The 20011-nt window shown below is 40.4% G+C and overlaps 2 protein-coding genes across 20 annotated transcripts in view; both read left to right on the top strand.

The window, feature by feature from the left end:
* TRERF1 (transcriptional regulating factor 1) overlaps positions 1 to 1395 on the top strand; it is a 196463-nt gene extending 195068 nt beyond the window's left edge. For all 18 annotated transcript variants that reach the window (XM_054698796.1, XM_054698799.1, XM_054698793.1 and 15 more), the window contains one exon: positions 856 to 1395. In XM_054698796.1, the coding sequence (XP_054554771.1) occupies positions 856 to 1180 (325 nt within the window). In that variant the 3' untranslated portion in view covers positions 1181 to 1395. The remainder of the gene's footprint in view (positions 1 to 855) is intronic.
* Positions 1396 to 8464: 7069 nt separating this feature from the next.
* MRPS10 (mitochondrial ribosomal protein S10) lies at positions 8465 to 19948 on the top strand. Of its 2 annotated transcripts, none has more exons than XM_054698790.1 (7): positions 8465 to 8527; positions 11385 to 11449; positions 11542 to 11611; positions 13824 to 13960; positions 14904 to 15012; positions 16244 to 16333; positions 16763 to 19948. In XM_054698790.1, the coding sequence occupies exons 1-7, from the start codon at positions 8471 to 8473 to the stop codon at positions 16841 to 16843; spliced, it is 609 nt and encodes a 202-aa protein (XP_054554765.1). In that variant the 5' UTR covers positions 8465 to 8470; the 3' UTR covers positions 16844 to 19948. The 2 variants fall into 2 exon arrangements, with proteins under 2 accessions (XP_054554765.1, XP_037375614.1); XM_037519717.2 differs by having other exon boundaries at positions 11539 to 11611; positions 16763 to 19946.
* The last annotated feature ends 63 nt before the right edge of the window (positions 19949 to 20011 follow it).

Here is a 20011-nt window from a genome sequence, read left to right as displayed (position 1 = left end):
CTTGTTTGGGGAAGCGGAGCTGCCCTCTGCATTGTAGGCTCTTTAGCAGCATCCCTGGCCTCTGCTCACTCATTTCCGAAAGTATCACCTCCACTGCCTCCAGTTGTGACAATTAACAATGTCTCCACACTTTGCTAGATGTTTTCTGAGGAAGGCAATATCACCCCTAGATGAGAACCACTATTTCATGATAAAGCAATAGTAGGAGATGCTGGTGATAGGATAGCCCACAAGAAAGAGACTTGGGTGAAAAGAGGAGTAGTTGCAGCTCAGAAGACAAGTACAATAATAAGAGAGGAGGGCCCACCCAGAGTGACTGGTGCCCTTGAGAAAAGCATTCGGTGCAAGTAGAGGGGACAAGAGTTTGGTTGGAGGCGCTGAGGAAAGAGAAGCCACACCAAGTGTGTGTGGGGAAAGCCTCAAGAATTTTGACTGTAGGCCAGAGTTGGAGGATGGGCTTCTTATGAGGGGGACTGTCAGACCTCATTCACATGATTTGGGGATTCTCCTGTTGGTCAAGAGGACTTGGTTAGTGTTAACAAGAAAAAAGGGGAAGCTGAGGAGGAGAAGGAATGTGTTCCAGGCCAAAGATGGACAGGAAGGCCTTTGAGGATTCACTCTCCATTGATGGTCACACGGAGAAGCCTGACGCCCCATGTGTGTTTCTCTTACCTCCCTTTCCTTGTAATGCTTGGAGAAGGAAGAGGGGAGGTGATGGGTCACCAGTGGAACAGGTCCTAGGAGCAAAGGAGCCACCTTGTCAAAGCTACCAGATGCCACGCCACACATCTGGATGTCCGGATTTCTACCCTCAGATCTCCTTCCAAATTTCACATGTCTCTTCTTTATTTTCAGAGTTTTCTTCAAGATCAAAAGCCGAAATGCACACATGAAGACTCATAGGCAACAGGAGGAACAGCAGAGGCAAAAGGCCCAGAAGGCAGCCTTTGCTGCTGAAATGGCAGCCACGATCGAGAGGACTACGGGGCCGGTGGGGGCGCCCGGGCTGCTGCCCCTGGACCAGCTGAATCTGATCAAACCTATCAAGGATGTGGACATCCTCGATGACGACGTTGTCCAGCAGTTAGGCGGCGTCATGGAAGGGGCTGAGGTCGTGGACACTGATCTCCTCTTGGATGATCAAGATTCAGTCTTGCTTCGGGGTGACACAGAACTATAAAGCCCTGCTTGTCCTTAGAGACAGCGAAAACCCACAACCTCCATCTTCATTAATCAGGAAACCAGACTGCCTGCTTGTTTGTATTCATTTTAAACTACCTGTCTAAAAAGTGGTCATTTTATTCAGGTTTAGAAAAAAAATTTCCAGTTCTGTTCCTTTTATTTAAAAAAAATGTTTTTGTGGGAGGTTGGGGGGAATAAATAATTGGCACAACTCTATTTAAGAGGTGTTTCATATGGGCTACATTCCCATGAACTCATTCCTGGCAGGGAATGAATCTGAGGTTCATGTTCTTTTGCTTTCAGATGCCAACCATCGTGGTTGCCTTTTATCCCAAAGCTTGCTGTGAGTGTGTATGTGTTTGTGTGTATGAAGCAGGCTACCCTCTTCATGCTGGGGTCTTGGGCCATCCTTTCCTACCCAGAGGTATTTCTGTTCTGTCCTGACCTTACTCTGCAATTTGCAGTGAACTTAGTATCTTTGCCAAGCAAGCCCCTGTGTCCCACGGCTTTCCTCAAGCACACATGTTGTTTGAAGAGTTGACCAAATGTGAAAATAAGTTTTCTCCCTGCCTTGCCTGTCACTCATTGGCCTGTTTCTAGGAACTAAGTACTGTATAATTTCAGGTTTTCACTCCTAGGCAGTGATTTGCTAAGGACCCAGATCATAGAACAAGTGTGTCTTCTTCTGTGATCCCTGCAGGCCAGTTGGCTCCCATTCAACCCGCGTTGGCTGGCAGAGCTATGTTTCGCGGGACAGACTGGAGACCCTCTAAAGGAAGATCACTCAAACTGTGAGGTTGCCAGAGCTGTTTTTAGGAAGGACACACATTCAAGTACTTGGAATGCCAAGCAGTGTTCTTTTGCCCAAAAACTACATTGGAAGAGCCCGTTTTTTTTTTTTTTTTTTTTTTTTTTTTTTGGCAACACCATTAATGGTCAGAGGAGTTCTGAAAAATTACTCTGTGCCACGTGGAAATACTGTGAAACCTCACTCACTGGGTTTTTGCTATAATTCACCTATGCTGGACTGAAATTTACCTTGACGCTAACTATGTGGGAAAGGGTTACCTAATACATCTGATAACAAATACAAAACAAATAGCATTCAAGGCAACAAAAGTGGTTTCAGATACCACTTTAGCTATCATGTTTGCATTCAAACAATGAATGTATTCATGAAAGTCATTTACCAAAGCACTCTTAGAAATCTCCTAGCCACATAACTTTGCTCTGCCTCTTCCTGTCCCTGTCAGCCGGGTTGCTGTTGGTACTTGAAGGTAATAAAGCTGTAATTCTGCAAAAATGGCATTAAGCTCAGGCTTTTGAGCTCTGTCAGATTGACCCATCCCACTATGAAGGCAAATAAGTGAGTGTGGCCTTTAGACAGGGCCTGGCCCCAGCAGATGGCCACTTGTGGTCACTTTAAGCATTAAAGTATTGTGACTTTCCAAGCAGGGCATTCAGGCCTCTTTCCCCCAAGCAGCCTTGTTCCTCAGCTCCATGTCAAGGTGGCGATTGTGCCACGTCATTTGCTGGCATGCTGGTAGCTTGACATTAGAAAGAATGTGAGCAGAAAACTGAGGATAGGACAGGAGCACCTTTTAAGTTGGACTGAAAAAACATGCAGCACACATGCATGGCCCACAGAGGCCTCACACAGGCAGTGTTCTCTGAATCTCAGGAAAGTCATGGATAGAAGATAAATACAAGCGTACTTTTTATTTCCATCCTGTTTTCACAAAGAGGTCTTGGAAGTTTCCTTTATCTCTTCTTTAGGGGCAAAAAAAAAAAAAAAAAAAGGCTTTATTTGCTGCCATTTAGGAACAGTTTATTGTGTCCTGGGCAGTGTGCATCAGCTTTGCAACAGAACTATTCCAGAACATTCCAACTATAATAGCAGCTGATCCTGTATGTTTCTCTCCAAGTGCAGGATCTGAGAGTGATTCTGGAATACTGCTGTTGGGTCTATGAAAGCTTATTATCAAAGGAGCAAACACCCAGAAAAATGTTTCTGAAGCAAATTTATTCCTCTGTTTGGAGACTTGCCCAGCCGTTCTAGTTTTAAACTTTAGGAATAAACTGAATTGCCAAGGCAAAACTACAATGCACAATCGATTTACCATGCAGTATAGTGTGAGCATCTTTGACTTGAAGTAACCAAAGAACTCCTCCATAATGAGACAGTTCAAATTTCCGAATTAGTATCTCTTATTAATATCAACTTAAAGAATTGACTTCATCGTAAAAGATTGCACTTCACTTTTTTTCTGAAATGATTCTGCCTGCATGTGTGTGTTGTGTTCTAGCTTCCCGGCCTCCCCACCCCAAAGAGCTTTCTTCCCCAATGGTTAATGTCAACTCAGTTACTGTTTACTACCAGATGGTTTTTCATTAGTGAATTTAGACCTCTTTGAGAAAGCTTGTATATAAAAGTTAACAGATATATTTTATGGAAAAACCCATCTTATTTTCAAATATATTTAACTGCTGTTATATTTTATTAGAGGAAGGTTGTAAATATTTTCTAGGAGTTCTATTGTAAAGAAAAGTATTTTTGAAAAAAATTAATGTAATAAAAATGAAAACATTTTTAAATAGTGGTTGTGATTGCTTCCTGTTCTGGCTTCATTATTCTCAGCAAATGACTTGCATGCCTCCCATTTCAGGATGTAATTTATTCAGGTTTGCACTATTATAAGTTGACATCATAATATCTAGTGTGCTTAACTGTATTTTTCCCCGGAATGCAGGTCTCTTGGTCCATATCAGAAGCACTATGTATAGCATATTCATACTTTTTCTTTTGTAATGTGTGTATTTTTAATAAGGATTTTATGTAACATTTTGGCAAAAAGAGGACAGTATTTTCTAGTGAATTTTATAATACATTTTGCTAAAAATGTTTCTTCCTAGGTCAGTTTTTGTTAAGGTGAACCAAAAGTCTTATTTTACCAGGGGTTAAAATAAAGTTTGAAGCTTGAAAGCAAAGTTATATTTAAACATCATATGTAACAAATAAATAAAGATGTTTTATAGACTTGTCCTAAAAAGGTGCATTCCTTAAAAAACTAACAGAACCAACTGGGGCATTCTAGGTTGTTTTCTCCCCCTGAGTGATAAGCATTTTTTTTTTTAATTATCATAATACTTTTCTCAGAAAGAGTGCCAGGAGAATTTTACTTGAAAGGTTCCAGTCATTAGCCTTCTTGGAAATTTATTACAGTTCCTATCTAAAAGCATTCTTCAAACAGAGATGTAACCAAACAGACACTGTCATATTTATTTGTGAAAACCTGATTCAATATTGCATCAGCTGCTCTGATAATAAAATGTTTCTTTTTGAGTTTCATTTGGCTTAAACATTCCTTCTTTCTAGTCACTGAAATAACTTGTAGCTGCTGAATAAATGTTAATTTTCCTCCTAGACAGTTTCTGTAGACCTGGTTAAGTGTCTGCTGGTCAGATTTGGTGTTCATTAAAGTGTTCACACACACATACACACGTCCTAAGACTTGTGTTCCTGCTACTGAAGCTACCACGGGGTTCTGGAAGAGTTGGTGGTCTCTCAACATAATACTCAAACTGGTTTAGGGGGATTCAGTAGCCCATACTGTGAGCTCTCCACACAGTCCAGCCGACCTTGGTTTGTATGCATGGCTCATGTGGATTTCCAAATTCTAAAAGTGTTTTTACTTTTTAATGGCCAACAACAAACTTCAAGAGAATGGCGAAATTCTGGAATTTATATAGAACTTGTTTTAAATAAAGTGGGACACACCAGTTCTAGATTTTGACCTTCCAGTTTTGATTTTTTTTTTTACATAAGTTATTCAGTTTAAACAATCCTGTATCAAATAAGATAACTGCTTCTCTGAAAGCAGTGTGGATTTAGCCAGTGTTGTAAATTTAAATTCTGCTTCCAGGGACGTGGGTATCCAATCTGAAGACTCTTTGCTTGTTCATTCATTCACTGTTGATGAACCTCATATGCTAGACATCATCCCACAGTGCATTATACCTGGAGGAGGGTATAGAGAGATGACTGACATGATTCCTTTCTGCCAAGGAGTTTATGACTTAGAACCCATGGGGACCTGGGACCTGATCCAATGCTTTTCATTAGGAAGAGTTCCCTCCCTTACCACCACCCACACATACATACACAGTAATTTACAGCCGGTGCCCAGCAAATATTTGTTAAATTAATTAACTCTAACCTTCCAAGTATGCATTCTTATCTGTGTGTGTGTGTGAATAAAACTTCGAGTTAGCCTAAAGTCTATTCTGCATTCTACAAGCTCTCACTCTACAAGCTCAGCCAACCCTAGAAATGAGGATGAGTTTTTGACATAAACAAAACATAATTAGGAAAACATTAAAAAATTGAGTAACATATTCTACAATGTCTGTAGTGATCATTTATCTTTGTGTAAAGCAGGCAAAATGGCTATTTCCTTTATATAAGAGAATCTTTGAAAAGGGCCGTCCTATCACCTACACCCCCCACACCCACCCTAGGAAAATGTTTAGCATTTTTGTTTGAGTTGTACATGTTTTGCATTCCAACACACATATAATGTACAACACTGATGTTGATTTGGGCTGCTTTGGGACATAATTTCTTCTGCTAGTATGATTTTATTTTTGACAGTGTTGCTATTTCTTTTTTAAAAAAACACTATATTGAGATATGATTAACATATAAAAAGCTATACGTATTTATTGTATACAACATGAGAGTTTGTTTATATAGTTTAGTTAACTATATAAACATGAACTCATCACAATGAAGGGGAAAGAGATGGCTTTTAAAAGAGAACAACTGGTGCCATCAAAATATGATTTAACTTAGAAATAATTGCTGCATAGACTTTATTTTTTTCAGGTCATAGAGCAGAAAAATATACTGATGTCAGTTAGTGCAAATCATTTGGCCTCCTGCTCATCTACATTGGGTCAGATGTTTGAAAGTTTAGGTCTTAGGCAAGACATCCATAATGGGCAGGCCAAGCTTCAAAACAATGTCCATGCCCACACATCATGCCAAAAACAGCCCTGCCCACAGCCACACTGTTGGCAAAACCTAACTTCACCTCTCTCGATGATTCCCACCTTGTTCCCAGCTATTTGGATGAGGGTTGGCACCTGATCCAAAACTACTAGGCCATTTGGTGATAAACGACATGGCTTAATTCTGGAAAATGAGGGGACCAAATAGAATAACCACATTTGAGAATGTGGAATGGAGAAACCTGATGAGCCAAAGGCAGCAAACAGTGGCTACATGCAAGGCAGAGCTCTATTTGTAAGCAAAGAAAGCTCATTAGTAAAAAAGCCATGTCTGGCTGCTGAGGAATGGAGAGGCATCTGGTCCCTAAAGCTGTGTCGAGCCTACTTTTACAGTGCCAGGAACAGCCCACATGTATCTTTAAAAAAAAAAAAAATAAACCCCTTTTCTTGCAGGGGCTTAGGGGAGTGAGGATCTCCATCCCTCACCTCTGAAAGATACTTAAGTAGAACTGGACTTCATCACAGACTCAGGACCAGTCCACTTCAGGGGCAGAAAAGGCAATAAACTAGGATTTTGAAGATGGTTATTCATTCCAATTTTTTTTAAAGATTTATTTATTTATACAAGAACTGGGGTACAGGCCAGATGCGCGGCACAGGAGGGTGAGAGGATTCACCAGAGACAGAGTGTGGAACAGAATAGACAGACTGACGAAATACACTGCTGAGGGGAGCAGAGGGCGACACAGGAGAGGTCTACTGCGCCATGTGAGTTGCTCCCTGGCGGGGGATTGAACTTGTGCTGTAGTGGCTGTGGATAGCTGGTGGATCTTAACCCCTTGCGCCACCAGGGAGGCCCCCTCTGGTCTAGATCTTTCATTAATTTGTGTGATTATGGAAAATTACTCTACCCCTTCCTAAGTTCTCTTGCCTGCAAAATAGGGTAGAACTTACGTGGGGGGGGGGGGGCAAAGAATTCACGTAGTTAGGTGCTACAAAATGTTCTCACAAACTTGACCTTTTCATTTTTTGACTTCTCAACAACCTCATGAGGCAGTTAAATGACTCTGTTACCAATAGCAGGTGAAATTGATTTTGCATATTATGTACCAAACGTTGTACTAAACATCATTTATCAATATCCCATTTAACTCTCAAGGCAACTCTTTGAAGTAGGAACTATTATTATCATCTCTAGTAGACATATGAAAAAATTGAGGGTCGGGGTTGAGAAATAAATTGCCCAAAGTCATTGAGCGAAGTGATAAACTTGGGTTTAGTACCCAGATTTCCCAATTATAAGTCTAGAGTTTTCTATTATGCTAAATTGCCTATTGAAATCACTCAGGAAAAATAAAGCTTAGACAATTGAAGGAAATTTTTTTATTATGGCAAATTCCACTTACAAGCCTTTTTAGATGAATCTAAATTATGGTGGACATTTATAATCAGACATTATTGGTTTATTCTACTTTTTAGCTAGCAGTAATAGGTGAAGGCAGTCACATAGAAACTCTGAGTAGCTTAAGGAAGTGAAGATTTAGCAAGATTAGTAGTACAGTGGTGTACCACCTGGCTGAAGAACAGAATCTCGAAGAGCAGAATCTCTCTCTCTCTCTCTCTCTCTCTCTCTCTCTCTCTCTCACACACACACACACACACACACACACACTTATTCATGCATACAAAAGCCGGGCTACAGGCCAGGTGTGCCAGATGTGCGGGTGGGTGAGACAGGAGAGGTCTGCCGTGCCATGTGGGTATATCGCAGGCTGGTCGGGATCGAACCCACACTGGAGACGCTGCAGACAGCTTCACAGCGCTGCACTCAACCGCCTGAGCCCAGAGGGGAGGCCCTGGACTTACTCTCTTTTCGCGAAATACAGATGTTGTTAAAGTTTGAAAGACACGGAAATAGGAAAATAAATCAACCATTAGTCCACTAGCCAAAGATTACTAATACCAATATATTAATTTTTTTCCTACCATGTGTTTTGTTAAACAGGAACCTCTTAGAACAGACACGACTTGAAGGGTAAAATACTGATTGTACTTGGTAACCACTGACACAATTTTATTAAGACCTGGTATGGGGCTGCCAGTCACCCCCAGGAAAGCAGCCGCGCTGTGCGTCCCATACTCGAAACGCACGGAACCACCTCGCTGTGGTTGCTCCCGCGCCGGAACACTAAGCTACAGGATCGCTCTTTGCGGAAGTCTAAGACCCGAGGAAGCCGCTGTGACCCCGGAAGCAATCTTGGGAGGCCGGGGCGGCAAGATGGCGGCGCGCGCGGCGCGGGCGGCGCTCGGTACTGTGTGCGGGCGCCTCTGGCAGGTACCGGGCGGGCTGGGCGAACCACGCTGGCAGACGGGGAGAGTTGCCGCGTGTTCTGGCTGCCTACGTCGTTTTGTCAATCATGATCCTTTCTCGATATGTACTCCGAACCTCTGCTCATTGCTTGTAGGAAAGTGAGCAGAAAGGGGCAGCTTCACCTTGAATTCTCATAGAATGAAACAAGTTAATGAGTCGGGACAAAGATAGGAGCAAGAAGATTCGTAGAATGTTACAATTGGGAGGATAGTGAACGTTGCATGCCCCAAGCCCCATCTTTCACGTTTGCAAACTAAACCTAAGCTCAAAGAAGGCAGGCGTTTGCCCCCGCGAAAATTGGGGACTGAGCTGGAACGAGATCTCAGGGACTTTGCAGGCGTCCGGGGGTTCTGAGATTTACGGAATAGCACTGAAGTCGAAACTTGTCTTAGATTTTCTCTGCTCTGTTCTTTGGAGGAAAAGCAGTAATTTAGGCAGCGGTTCTCAAGGGTTTTTTTTGGCTTCAATACCCCTTTACATTCTAAATATTAGGACTCTGAAAGAGCTTTTTGGATTTTGTGGGTTTATTCGAAAATAAAGCAATCTTAAAAGTACTTACTCATTTAAGAATCAACTCGTAAATTCATTTGCTGGTAACATAATTAAGATTTTAATGGAAAAGAACTAGGATTTCCGAAACAAAATTAGTGAGAAATTAACATTTTTGCAAATTTTATTAATGTCTGGTTTAGTCAAAAACAGGCGTATACTATTAGCTGTTTCTGCATACATCACCTGTAAAGCTGCTGGAACACACGAGTATACACCGGTGAGATCTGAGCGTAGATGTTTGATCAAATAACATCTGATGAAAATAGTTTAAATCTTCCAGGCCCCCTGAAAATGTTTCAGAGGCCCTCCAGAGGTCCTTCGACTACACTTTGAAAACCAGTGTTCATACTGGGAGTGGTCCTTTTACACAACTGGATTTGTAGAGTCACTGGCACATGTATGTAGAAGGAGATTCCTGTGTGATTGTGTGTGGAGAATGACCCTTACTACCTTGTATTATGTCTTTGTTTTTTTCCATTGACACAAGGGAGAATATGAAAGTTTTGACTTGCATCCATCTTGAGTAAAGAGGGGAATTAGGACAATAAGCTAAAAATAGGCTTTTTAAACGTAATTAGATGATCCTCAGTTGTTTTACTTGATGAGCTTCACTTGTACTAAATTATTCTCATCTATAAAGTATTTTTAAGGAGCTTATTGTGCTTCTACTTTCTCATATTACCCTTTTAAATATCAAGAAAGCATAAAGGAAAAGTAGATAACAATTACATGTTATGCATTAAGTCCCCACTTAACATCATCACTACATTATGGGAAACAATGACTGAGCAAAATGACCAAATAACAAAACCAGGCCCCCAAATAAAATCAGTGTCAGTTGATTCTCACAGCTATGTTATAATGACTGAAAGCATGTTATTTAAGGATCATAGGTGTCCTAAAATTAGAATTTTTATTCCACTAGGGGGAGCTGACAATAAAGGATTTGGAATATTTCGATATAAGTGTCAGTAGTGGTATTAAGATGGTGTAAGTTCTTGTATATTTCAGTTTATTTCTAATACATAATACATATGCTCAAACAGATGTATGAAAACTTCAGAAGAAGGGTACAATAGAATTCTTATTCCAGCTGTTAATAAATTATGAAGACTTATTGTTCAAAAATATTCAGGCAAAAGAAGTATTAAAGTACATTTATTATTATTTATTTCAATTGAGATAACATCGGCTGACATTATTGTTGGTATTTTGCAAGTATAGGATCAACTCCCCTCACCACTGCCATGCACCTGCCACCAGATCACCCATGGTCCATCACCAAAGTGCATTGTGCTCCCTTCCCTCTTGTTCTCACACCTCCCTAAAGTATAATTAATCTGTAATTTAAAAAAATGGGAAAATGTCATATTTTTCCCCTAATATCCACATATTTCATTGCTATTGTTATAAGAATTGCTTTTTAAAATTCTTGCTCCTGACTTTTAAAAGATAGAGGCTCTCTTGTGTTTTGAGAGTACATTTTAATGATACTCTTGCATTCTTTTTTTTAAAATATATATATATTTTTAAAGATTTATTTATTTATTTATGCAAGCACTGGGTACAGTCAGAAGCACGGGAGGGTGAGAGAATTCACCAGAGCCAGAGCAGGGAGCAGAGCAGGCAGAAGGACCGAAATACACTGCTGAGGGGAGCAGCGGGCAGCAGGAGAGGTCTGCGCACCATGTGGGACCCTCCTCCAGTGGCCGGGGAGCAGCCGGGGATGGAACCGGTGCTGCAGAGGCTGCGGGCAGCTTTGCAACCCAGCGCTCAACCGCTGCGCCACCAGGGAGGCCCATGCATTCTTTTTTTTTAAAGATTTATTTATGCATATAAGAGCTGGGGTACAGGCTAGAGGTTCAGGGGGTGGAGGCAGTGAGAGGATTCACCAGACACAGAGTGGGGAGCAGAACAGGCAGACTGACTGAAACACACTGCTGAGGGGAGCAGTGGGCGAAACAGGAGAAGTCTGCCTCACCAATGTGGGTAGCTCCCTGCCTGGGGATCAAACTCGTGCTGCAGAGGCTGCAGACTGCTTCATAATGTGTTACTTAACCCCTTATGCTACCAGGGAGGCCCTCTTGCATTCTTTTTTTTAGTGAAACCTAATGCAGTCTTTTAATTACCCTTGATACTTCCATTTGGAATAATGAGATAGCCTCTAATTTGCAGCATTACACATTTTTTTATTTTTTATGGAGACTATGAATGGCTTGGGGGTTGACTTTAATTCTAACATGTGTCTTTTTTTTTTTTTTTTTGGAAGGGTTCAAGGAATTTTTCTGTAAACAGTTCTATGGGCAGTAGTGCCAAAAATGGTGGCTTTCTTCTGTAAGTATACAGTTGGATGGTCTAAATGGAACCCAAAAAATGGGCTCTTGTGCTGTTTTACTCAGGTTTCTTTTTGTTTCCACACATAGCAGTACCAACATGAAGTGGGTACAGTTTTCAAACCTACACGTTGATGTTCCCAAGGATGTGACTAAGCCTACGGTACGTGCTACCTATTTCTTGGCATAAGGAGCTACAGTGAGAATAAATGTTCTTAATTACTCCATTTGGGGTTGTTTACCAAACACTTCATGAATAAAAGAGTTTTGAGATGCTGGTAAATGTACAGTGTCCCTGAGTATTCTCTAGTGTCTCCTGGGTGCTCCTATTATTCAGTATATGAAGGCAACTTCTGAAGCAATGAATTATTTACCTTGAGTAACTCTGAGAACGAGCAGTCTTTTACTTTTAACTCAGCCTAATATGAAGATAGTCATCATTATGATGTGGAATACTTGATACTAGGTTATGGAAAAAAACTTTTTTTCTTACAATCATCAAGGCTCAATTTTCATTTTGAAACGTTCGGCCTGGGCCTGGACAATGCTTTATTGTGCACAGGGAGAAAGAACATTAGCATAAGTAAAGAAAATCCAGAAGTAGCTGGGCAGCCTTGTTTAAGTAAAAGCCATGATTCCATCAACCTTTTTTTTTTTTTTTTTGGTCATTTTGTAAAAATCTTATAACTTCCAAATCCTTCCATTTCTGCCCCTCAAAGTATAATCCCCTTTAAGATTTTAGTGTACATCCTTCTAGACAGCTGTCTGTTATGCAGTTCTGTCTATGTACATACACATCAAAAGGTACTGTTGGTTTTTGTTTTTCACTTAATTGATAATGGATCTATTTCCATGACATCACGTATATACCTCAGATGTCCAATTCAGATGCCGATGTGGATGGACCAGGCCAGTAAGGAAAAGTGGCAGGGTGGGCACAGAGGCAGGCTGTACTTTTTATAAGCAGGGCAGCTGCTCCTTTAGCCAATTATTGGGAAATCAGATACAGTGTTTCCAGATTACATAAATTTCCCAAACTGAAATCATAATTATTGCATGAAATCTCCTAATTTCTTATAACACAGTCAAAATATCTTTAAAGTCCTGTAGCAACCAGTCAAAATATACCTTTCTTTTTTTTTTTTTTTAATTAATTTATTTATTTATACAAGCACTGGGTACAGTCAGAAGCGCAGGAGGGTGAGAGAATTCACCAGAGCCAGAGCAGAGAGCACAACAGGCAGAAGGACCGAAGTACACTGCTGAGGGGAGCAGCGGGCGCGGCTGGAGAGGTCTGCCGTGCCATGTGGGAACCTCGCCTGGTGGCCGGGGATCGAACCGATGCTGCAGAGGCCACGGGCAGCTTCGCAGCCCAGCGCTCAACCGCTGCGCCACCAGGGGAGGCCCCAAAATATACCTTTCAACTATATTTCTCCTCCTTTGTCCCCAAGCCTATAACAAAGAATACCAGTATATTCAGCTTTTCCAGCAACTCTATTTGGGGTGATGGAGAGTAAATGTCTAGCTTCCTGATTAGTAAGTAGATCTTCTTTCAGGGGTAAAGTAATTTAACTCTGAATCATTGGATTAGTAATATAAATTACTGGTTTATTGGATGAATGAAGTGAAGGTAATTTGCCTCTTGGAAGAAAGTCTGAAATGTCAAACCCATTATTTCTAAGATCTTTAAGTATTAGGGTGGAAGAGGTAGAAGTTATATGTACAGTTGGTGTTGTAACATTTAAATTAGAAATGAGTAATTTTTCTTGTAAGCAATACATACATGAATAAAACCTAATAAAGTATATGTATGGCAGTAGCTCACCCTTGTATAACTGTTTTATGATTTAGAAACACTTTAATTCTTTGTTTTTCTTATTTGTTCCTACAGCAATGCTGTGAGCTATAGCATAGGTATTATCTTGTTTTTTACAAAAGAAAACTAAAGTGCAGTAAATTTATGTCTTGTCCATCGTCCACAAACTCAGCTAGAAGTAGTAGAGTTTAATTCTCAATCTGTGTCTTCTGACCAGGAACTTTTGTTGACAGATCAAAAAATTCTTTCCTGTTATGTGTTTGCGGCTCAATTACTATTAAGTTAGCAAGTCCCATTAGTAGTTTTGTAGGTTGCCTTGACAGTCCTTTTGATTTAAACTGTATTTTAACAGATTTTAAGGGCCATTGTAGAGATCTGAATGTGATAGCATCTAGTCACTTTAGGCTAACAGTGTTAAGATGTCAAGCCATTTTTCTCCCCCTTTATTAGTAAATAAAATTAGCTGAAGTGTCCAACTGAGTGTTATATGTTAAATTTTAATAGTTATAAATATTAGAAGAATCATTACTGAAACTTGTTTTTGATTTTAAAATTGTAGATCACCATTTCTGATGAACCAGACACATTATATAAGCGCCTGTCCATTTTAGTAAAAGGCCATGATAAGGCTGTATTAGACAGTTATGAATATTTTGCTGTGCTTGCTGCCAAAGAACTTGGTATCTCTATTAAAGTGTAAGTATGATCCTTCCTAACTTGATCTGTTACTGTAACAATCAACCAAGAAAATGATGCTGGTCCCATCTAGGTCTGAGTTCCTCAAATGGGATAGACACTTACGATGGGTAGAAGTTGGGTTTGTCATATCCTAAGCAGGACTATCCTTTCCTGTCTACCAGCATGTTTAAAGATCAGAATGTGTAAACATGGAAAATGGAGGAAATCCTTCTCATGTCTGGGATCTCCAAGCAGCAGGGAAGTAGATTAGGTAAACAAGGAGTCCTTTTAGATCCTTTGGATTTGATGATCTTTGGCTAACACAGCCAGGTTTTAAAAATGCATTGAGAAACTCCACTTGCCCTGTAATCTCATGCATGAGCAAGGCAAGCTTCACCTGGCCCTGAAGTCAATGGGTCCAGTATAACCACATCTTTTATCTTGTCATCTATTCCTTCTGGTATTGAACACAGCTCATTTGGGGCTTTGCCAGTCTTCTGACAAAACAGATGGAATCCACATGTTTACCCTAACAGACTGTAGTTTTGTGGTTGTCACCATATCGGTAGATTTTTCTAAAGCAGTATCCTTATAGCAAACATCACAGCTGTGTCCAGCACACTGGCGCTGTTTTTCACAGTTCATGTGTTTGGTCAATAAGAGACTTCAAAGCTGTAAAAGCCAAAGGCATATGTCTGTGTGCACTTGCATGCCAAGCTCATTTTTGGATCTGTGGAGAAATGTTTCTGTTGCTGTCTGCAGTGTTTATTTTGGCCTAAGCTTTATGACAGCAGTTGTTAAAGATGATACTCTTGACAAATGGAAGTCAGTAAATGGTAGTTAATGCCTGTAATTGAGTGTGAGCCCGACCTACAAAGCTGTGGAATCATGCTTTGATATCAGTGACTCAGGTTTTAATATCCCTTAGCTTGAGTATTTTGTTTTGCCCATTAATTTTCAGGCATGAACCTCCAAGGAAAATAGAGCGATTTACTCTTCTCAAATCAGTGCATATTTTCAAGAAGCATAGAGTTCAGTATGAAATGAGGACACTTTACAGATGTTTAGAGGTGAGTTTATTTCAGATATTCTGGTGTTTTTGAAATGCCCAAAATTTTAAACTCCCATGTCATAACTGCTTTAACATTAACTGGGTCGACTTCCTTTTAGTCAACCTACACCTGGTAGTTCTACTTGTCTTTTTTGTGTTTATGTGGGCAGCATGACATGAGAATCAAACTCAAAGCCATCCTGTAGAGTAATTCAAACTGTAATACAGTATTACAGATTATGCTAATATACAGTATATTCAGCTTTTATACAATAAGATAGCATTGGAATAATTTTGCCTATATGTCAAAAATGGTAGTTTTCACAGTTCTAATAATTCTTTCTACATGCTAACTGGATTCTCCAGGTCCTTGATTGTAGCATTAAGGTGTTTCATTTATTACATTAGTGTTTCTATCACATATTACATGATAAATATTCAAACAAGTGCTTGTGCATCTTTTTTGTTGTGGCACTGCAGTAGGTATTGAGAGTACAAACATGGTTGATTAGACATAGCGCTACCCTTCATTGAAAAATTAAATCCAGGGCCTCCCCAGTGGCGCAGCGGTTGAGAGCTGGGTTGCGAAGCTGCCCGCAGCCTCTGCAGCGCCGTTTCAATCCCCGGCTGCTCCCGGGCCACCAGAGGAGGGTCCCACATGGTGTGCAGACCATTCCTGCCACCTGCTGCTCCCCTCAGCAGTGTGCTTCAGTCCTTCTGCCTGCTCTGCTCCCCGCTCTGGCTCTGGTGAATTCTCTCACCCTCCCACACTTCTGACTATACCCAGTGCTTGTATAAATAAGTAAATAAATCTTTAAAAAAGGAAAAAAAGAAAAATTAAATCCAAAATTTTATCTGCCTATGTCTGACAGAAACACCTTTCCCTGGAGCACATGGAAAATCTTGTACTAACACTCTTAAATCTAGTCCGTATTTCCTCTTGTAAGTTAGCTTGTGAAACTTATGTGCATGTACTGCTTTGATGCCATGTTTGCCAGTCAGGTTCCATGAAACCCTGGCTTTATGGCAGTTGAGAGGAAAGGGGACTTAACACCTATGCTCCTTGCATCCAGTCCAGACAGAGGAAACACCTTTTTTCTTTTAAGTTAGGATTCTGTGTAAGAGTTCAGAGAAGAAAAGAATTTACCCAGTTCTCCCCTCTGTTTCGCATTTTAAGCTTTTACCAAAAAAACTTGGAAATATCTGCTTTAGCAGCATAGTCTGAACCAATTTCATATTTGAAATTTTAGTTAGAGCATCTAACTGGAAGTACAGCTGATGTCTACTTGGAATATATTCAGCGAAACTTACCTGAAGGAGTTGCCATGGAAGTTACAAAGGTATGACTTTGTGTTGGGGGGATCTGTTTGATGCATTGCTGCCAGGCCTGGCACACTGAGTAGAGAGAGGGCAGAGGCAGAGTTCCCACAGTGATGGGGGTTTCCCCGCTCCTTGTGCAGTGGGGCAGCTCAGCAGACTCCTGCCACTGCTGCCCATGTCATCCCCAGGCAGTCTGCTCCCTCTCAGTGGTTGTCTAGATGTGGAGACCACATTAAGTGGCAGTCCCTGGGTACCACAGATGTCAAATAGATTATTATGTAAGAGTGCTGTGTAAACCATCAAGTTTCCTTCTGTCTATGTCAGAGTCCTACAGAAAAGATAAGAGGGGTTAAAGGAAAGTCAGGATTTGAAGAAACAAAATTAATAAATCCTACTGTGTCCACAGTTCATTGAAGTCCATATTGAAGTGTTGTTTTTCTCTTTTTTAGACAAAATTAGAACAGTTACCAGAACATATCAAGGAACCAATCTGGGAAACACCACCAAAGGAAAAAGAAGAAAAATCATAAGTCTCAGAGAGATCGCCTGTGCCAGCATTGAAAGTGGGAGTGGGCCAGATATGTATTGAAATGGAGGGTGCTTCTGGGTGAGATGATTTTTGAATTCCCCTAGCTGCTCTGTTGAGTCCACATGCCCTGAACAATTGAAAGAGGAAATAGGACTTAATAATACACTGGACTGTGGAGAAAGAACCACTTTCTCTGTGCTTCTATACATGTCATTCTTCCTGTTCTTCTCCTAACCAGTGTGAGCAAGCCATTTTGACTACTGTATACCAAAAAAGTCAAATTTATCTTTTGTTATTCTGCTATGGTTGAGTTATTCATTTGTACTGGTTTTTTTTTTTTTTTAAATATTTATTTATGCACTCAAGAGCTGGGGTACAGGCCAGAGATACGGTGGGAGTGAGAGGATTCACCATAGGCAGAGTAGGGAACAGAACAGGCAGACTGAGGGGAACAGTGAACGAGTCAGGATAGGTCTGCTGTGCCATGTGGGTAGCTCCCTGGCCGGCCAGGGCATCAAACTCATGCTACAGAGGCTGCAGATTACTTCATAGTGCGGTGCTTAACCCCTTGTGCCACCAGGGAGGCCCATTTGTACTGATTTTAATTGATACCATTTCACTCATATAAAACTGAAATATTCATCACATGCATTTTTTTCTTTTGAGATACCTTGAAAGAACCTTTGTTTGAGTTGGTTGATTTAATCTTGAACAGCTCAGGTTTCTAATATTTACCTGAGTGCAGGCTGATACATGCTAGCTTGGGGTGGTTACCTCTAAATTTTGCCCAATTTAAGCATTACATTCTTGAAAATGAATGTACTTTGCAGAAGCTCATGCACATTTGTGGCCTGCATGGAACTCTTTTTGCAGCTCAGAGCCTTAGGCCTGCCTGAAAGGGTCACTGTAATGGAATTGGAACTCTCAAGAAATTCCTGCCTCTGTCATTCACAGAATGCCATTCATTCTGTGATTCATTCATTCAACAAGCTTTATTTTGTTAACTTTGCATCCACACTGTAGTGAATACCCAAAATTGAATAGAAATTTTTTGCTTTTTCTTACTAAGTTCCTTACTAATAAGAAGGCCTCTTACTTTGCTAAATGGAACTTTTTGTCTGAAGATGTCTACTTTTCGATGAAATTAAATAGTAGTTAAAACCCTGAAAAAGGCAAGCCTATAATGGCCTGAAATTGTTGGTGTCTCGGTCCCAAGGGAGTGATTGGTTTCCTTTTCACAGCAGACTCGGGTCCATGTCTTTTGTGGTTTCCTTCACATCTTTGGGCTAATTATGACTTCTCAGTTTTAACCCCCTTAAACTGGACCCTGTTCTCTTTTCCTGTCCTACTATCTGGTGTCAGTGTTTTGAATGCATTCTGCTTATGTAGCAGACTTACGTTACTGTCATTAACATGGAAAGAATTACAGCCTTGTGCCCCATGACCTCATTGTACTTACAGCTCAGTTGACTGTGTCATTCACAAACACCTAAAGCATGCTTCTCCCAGATAGAAACCTTGGGATTAAGATGTAGTCAGTAAAACAAGAGCAGCGCAATAGTGCCTATGTCTAGCAAAGCAGCAGTTGTGATCTTTTTTTTTTTTTTAAGTATTTATTTTTATACAAGAGCTGGAGTACAGGCCAGAGGTACAGGAGAGTGAGAGTATTCATCAGAGGCAGAGCAGGGAGCAGAACAAGCAGATGACAGAAATACACTACTGAGGGGAGCAGCAGGCATGACAGGAGAGGTCTGCCATACCATGTGGCAATCTTGCCGGCCGGCCACAATCAAACCTGCACTACAGAGGCTGCGGGCAGTGCAGAGCTCAGCCTGCTGTGCCACCATGGAGGCCCTGATCATCTTTACTTTAAAAGAAAGAATTAATTAGAAGTAGATGTAGATGCATACCTAAGCTTCTTTGTGCTTATTTTACGAACTATTAGTCCATGTAGTATAAAGGAAGAGCTATGCATACTTACCTCCAGTGACTGTGTGAACTCCTTTAAAGGTATACACCCACTTGTAGCTGTTTTCAGAATAAATTAATCTGTAAGCCAGGTGACTTAGCACTTCAAATTATATACAATGCAAGTAAACTGCACAAAATAACAAAAACTAGTGGTATTTGACAAGTGTTTGGCAAATTGGAAGCCTGCTTCTTGATAGAAGCAAGGTAATTGCATCTCCTGATAATGGGTTTTTTTTTTAATTGGGTCTCCCAAGTAAAATTCATATTCCAAAACTTGGAATGAATGCCCAAGCCTCACTGTGTGCCCTTGTCTGTTCTGTAGTGAGAGAATAATGGCCCCAATGATAAAATGAATGTGAAGGTAGGTGGGAAGTGAGGAAATTTTTTTTGTGGGGGGTGTAGCCCTGAGTTCATTGTTGCTTTTTTTAATCCGAAGTATGTTCCTCTTTCAAATTAAAAAATGTTATGGTGTATTTAAAACTATACTGTATATTACAGATCTTTGATAAGACTAAAATTACTTCTGTGTTCCTCTGGCCATCTAAACATGCTACAGTAACTATGAAGCAGTTTTTTATAAACCAGTTGTCTGGTTTTTTAACATTTCCACTTGTCGGGAGCATTCCTCCTTTATGACATTATATTATTAAATTAGTTGTCCCACAACATGAATGAGGAGCAGAGCAGAGCAGAGCAAACATGGACTTTGGAGTCAGACAGACTTGAGTCCGATAAGAGTTAGTCCCACTAACTGTGATAAACTTGCACAAGATATTTAACCCTGCCAGAGCCTCAGTTTATTCATTAATAAGATGTAGGAAATAATACCTGCTCATCAAGGTTGGAGTATTAAATAACTAATAAAGCAACTGACACAGTGGCAGGCAGGTGATAGACATTCAATAAATAATGACTATTACTGGATGGCAGTACAAATTTGATGATACTTCAGATGCTTGTGTGCTGTACTATTTAAAAACCAGCTGAAAAGGACCTCAAAATATCTCCAAGGTGAGGATAATGTTTGAGAGTGGCTGTGAAGCTTGATTTAGATGAGAAAACATGGAATGTGCTTATTTTAGTCCCCACCATGCACAATGCCAAGCATTTTACATAGGCAGTCATCTGTAGATACTATCTTTTTTCATATTAATTTTTTAAATTTTTTACATCATTGTTCATTTTTAAACAATATTTG

This window comes from Talpa occidentalis, unplaced genomic scaffold, assembly GCF_014898055.3.
Source record: "Talpa occidentalis isolate TD23 unplaced genomic scaffold, MPIMG_talOcc4v2.1 talOcc4.2, whole genome shotgun sequence".
In the NCBI taxonomy this organism is placed as follows: Eukaryota; Metazoa; Chordata; class Mammalia; order Eulipotyphla; family Talpidae; genus Talpa; species Talpa occidentalis.
Note: the sequence above shows the minus strand (reverse complement) of the source record. Positions and strands in the feature narration are given on the sequence as shown.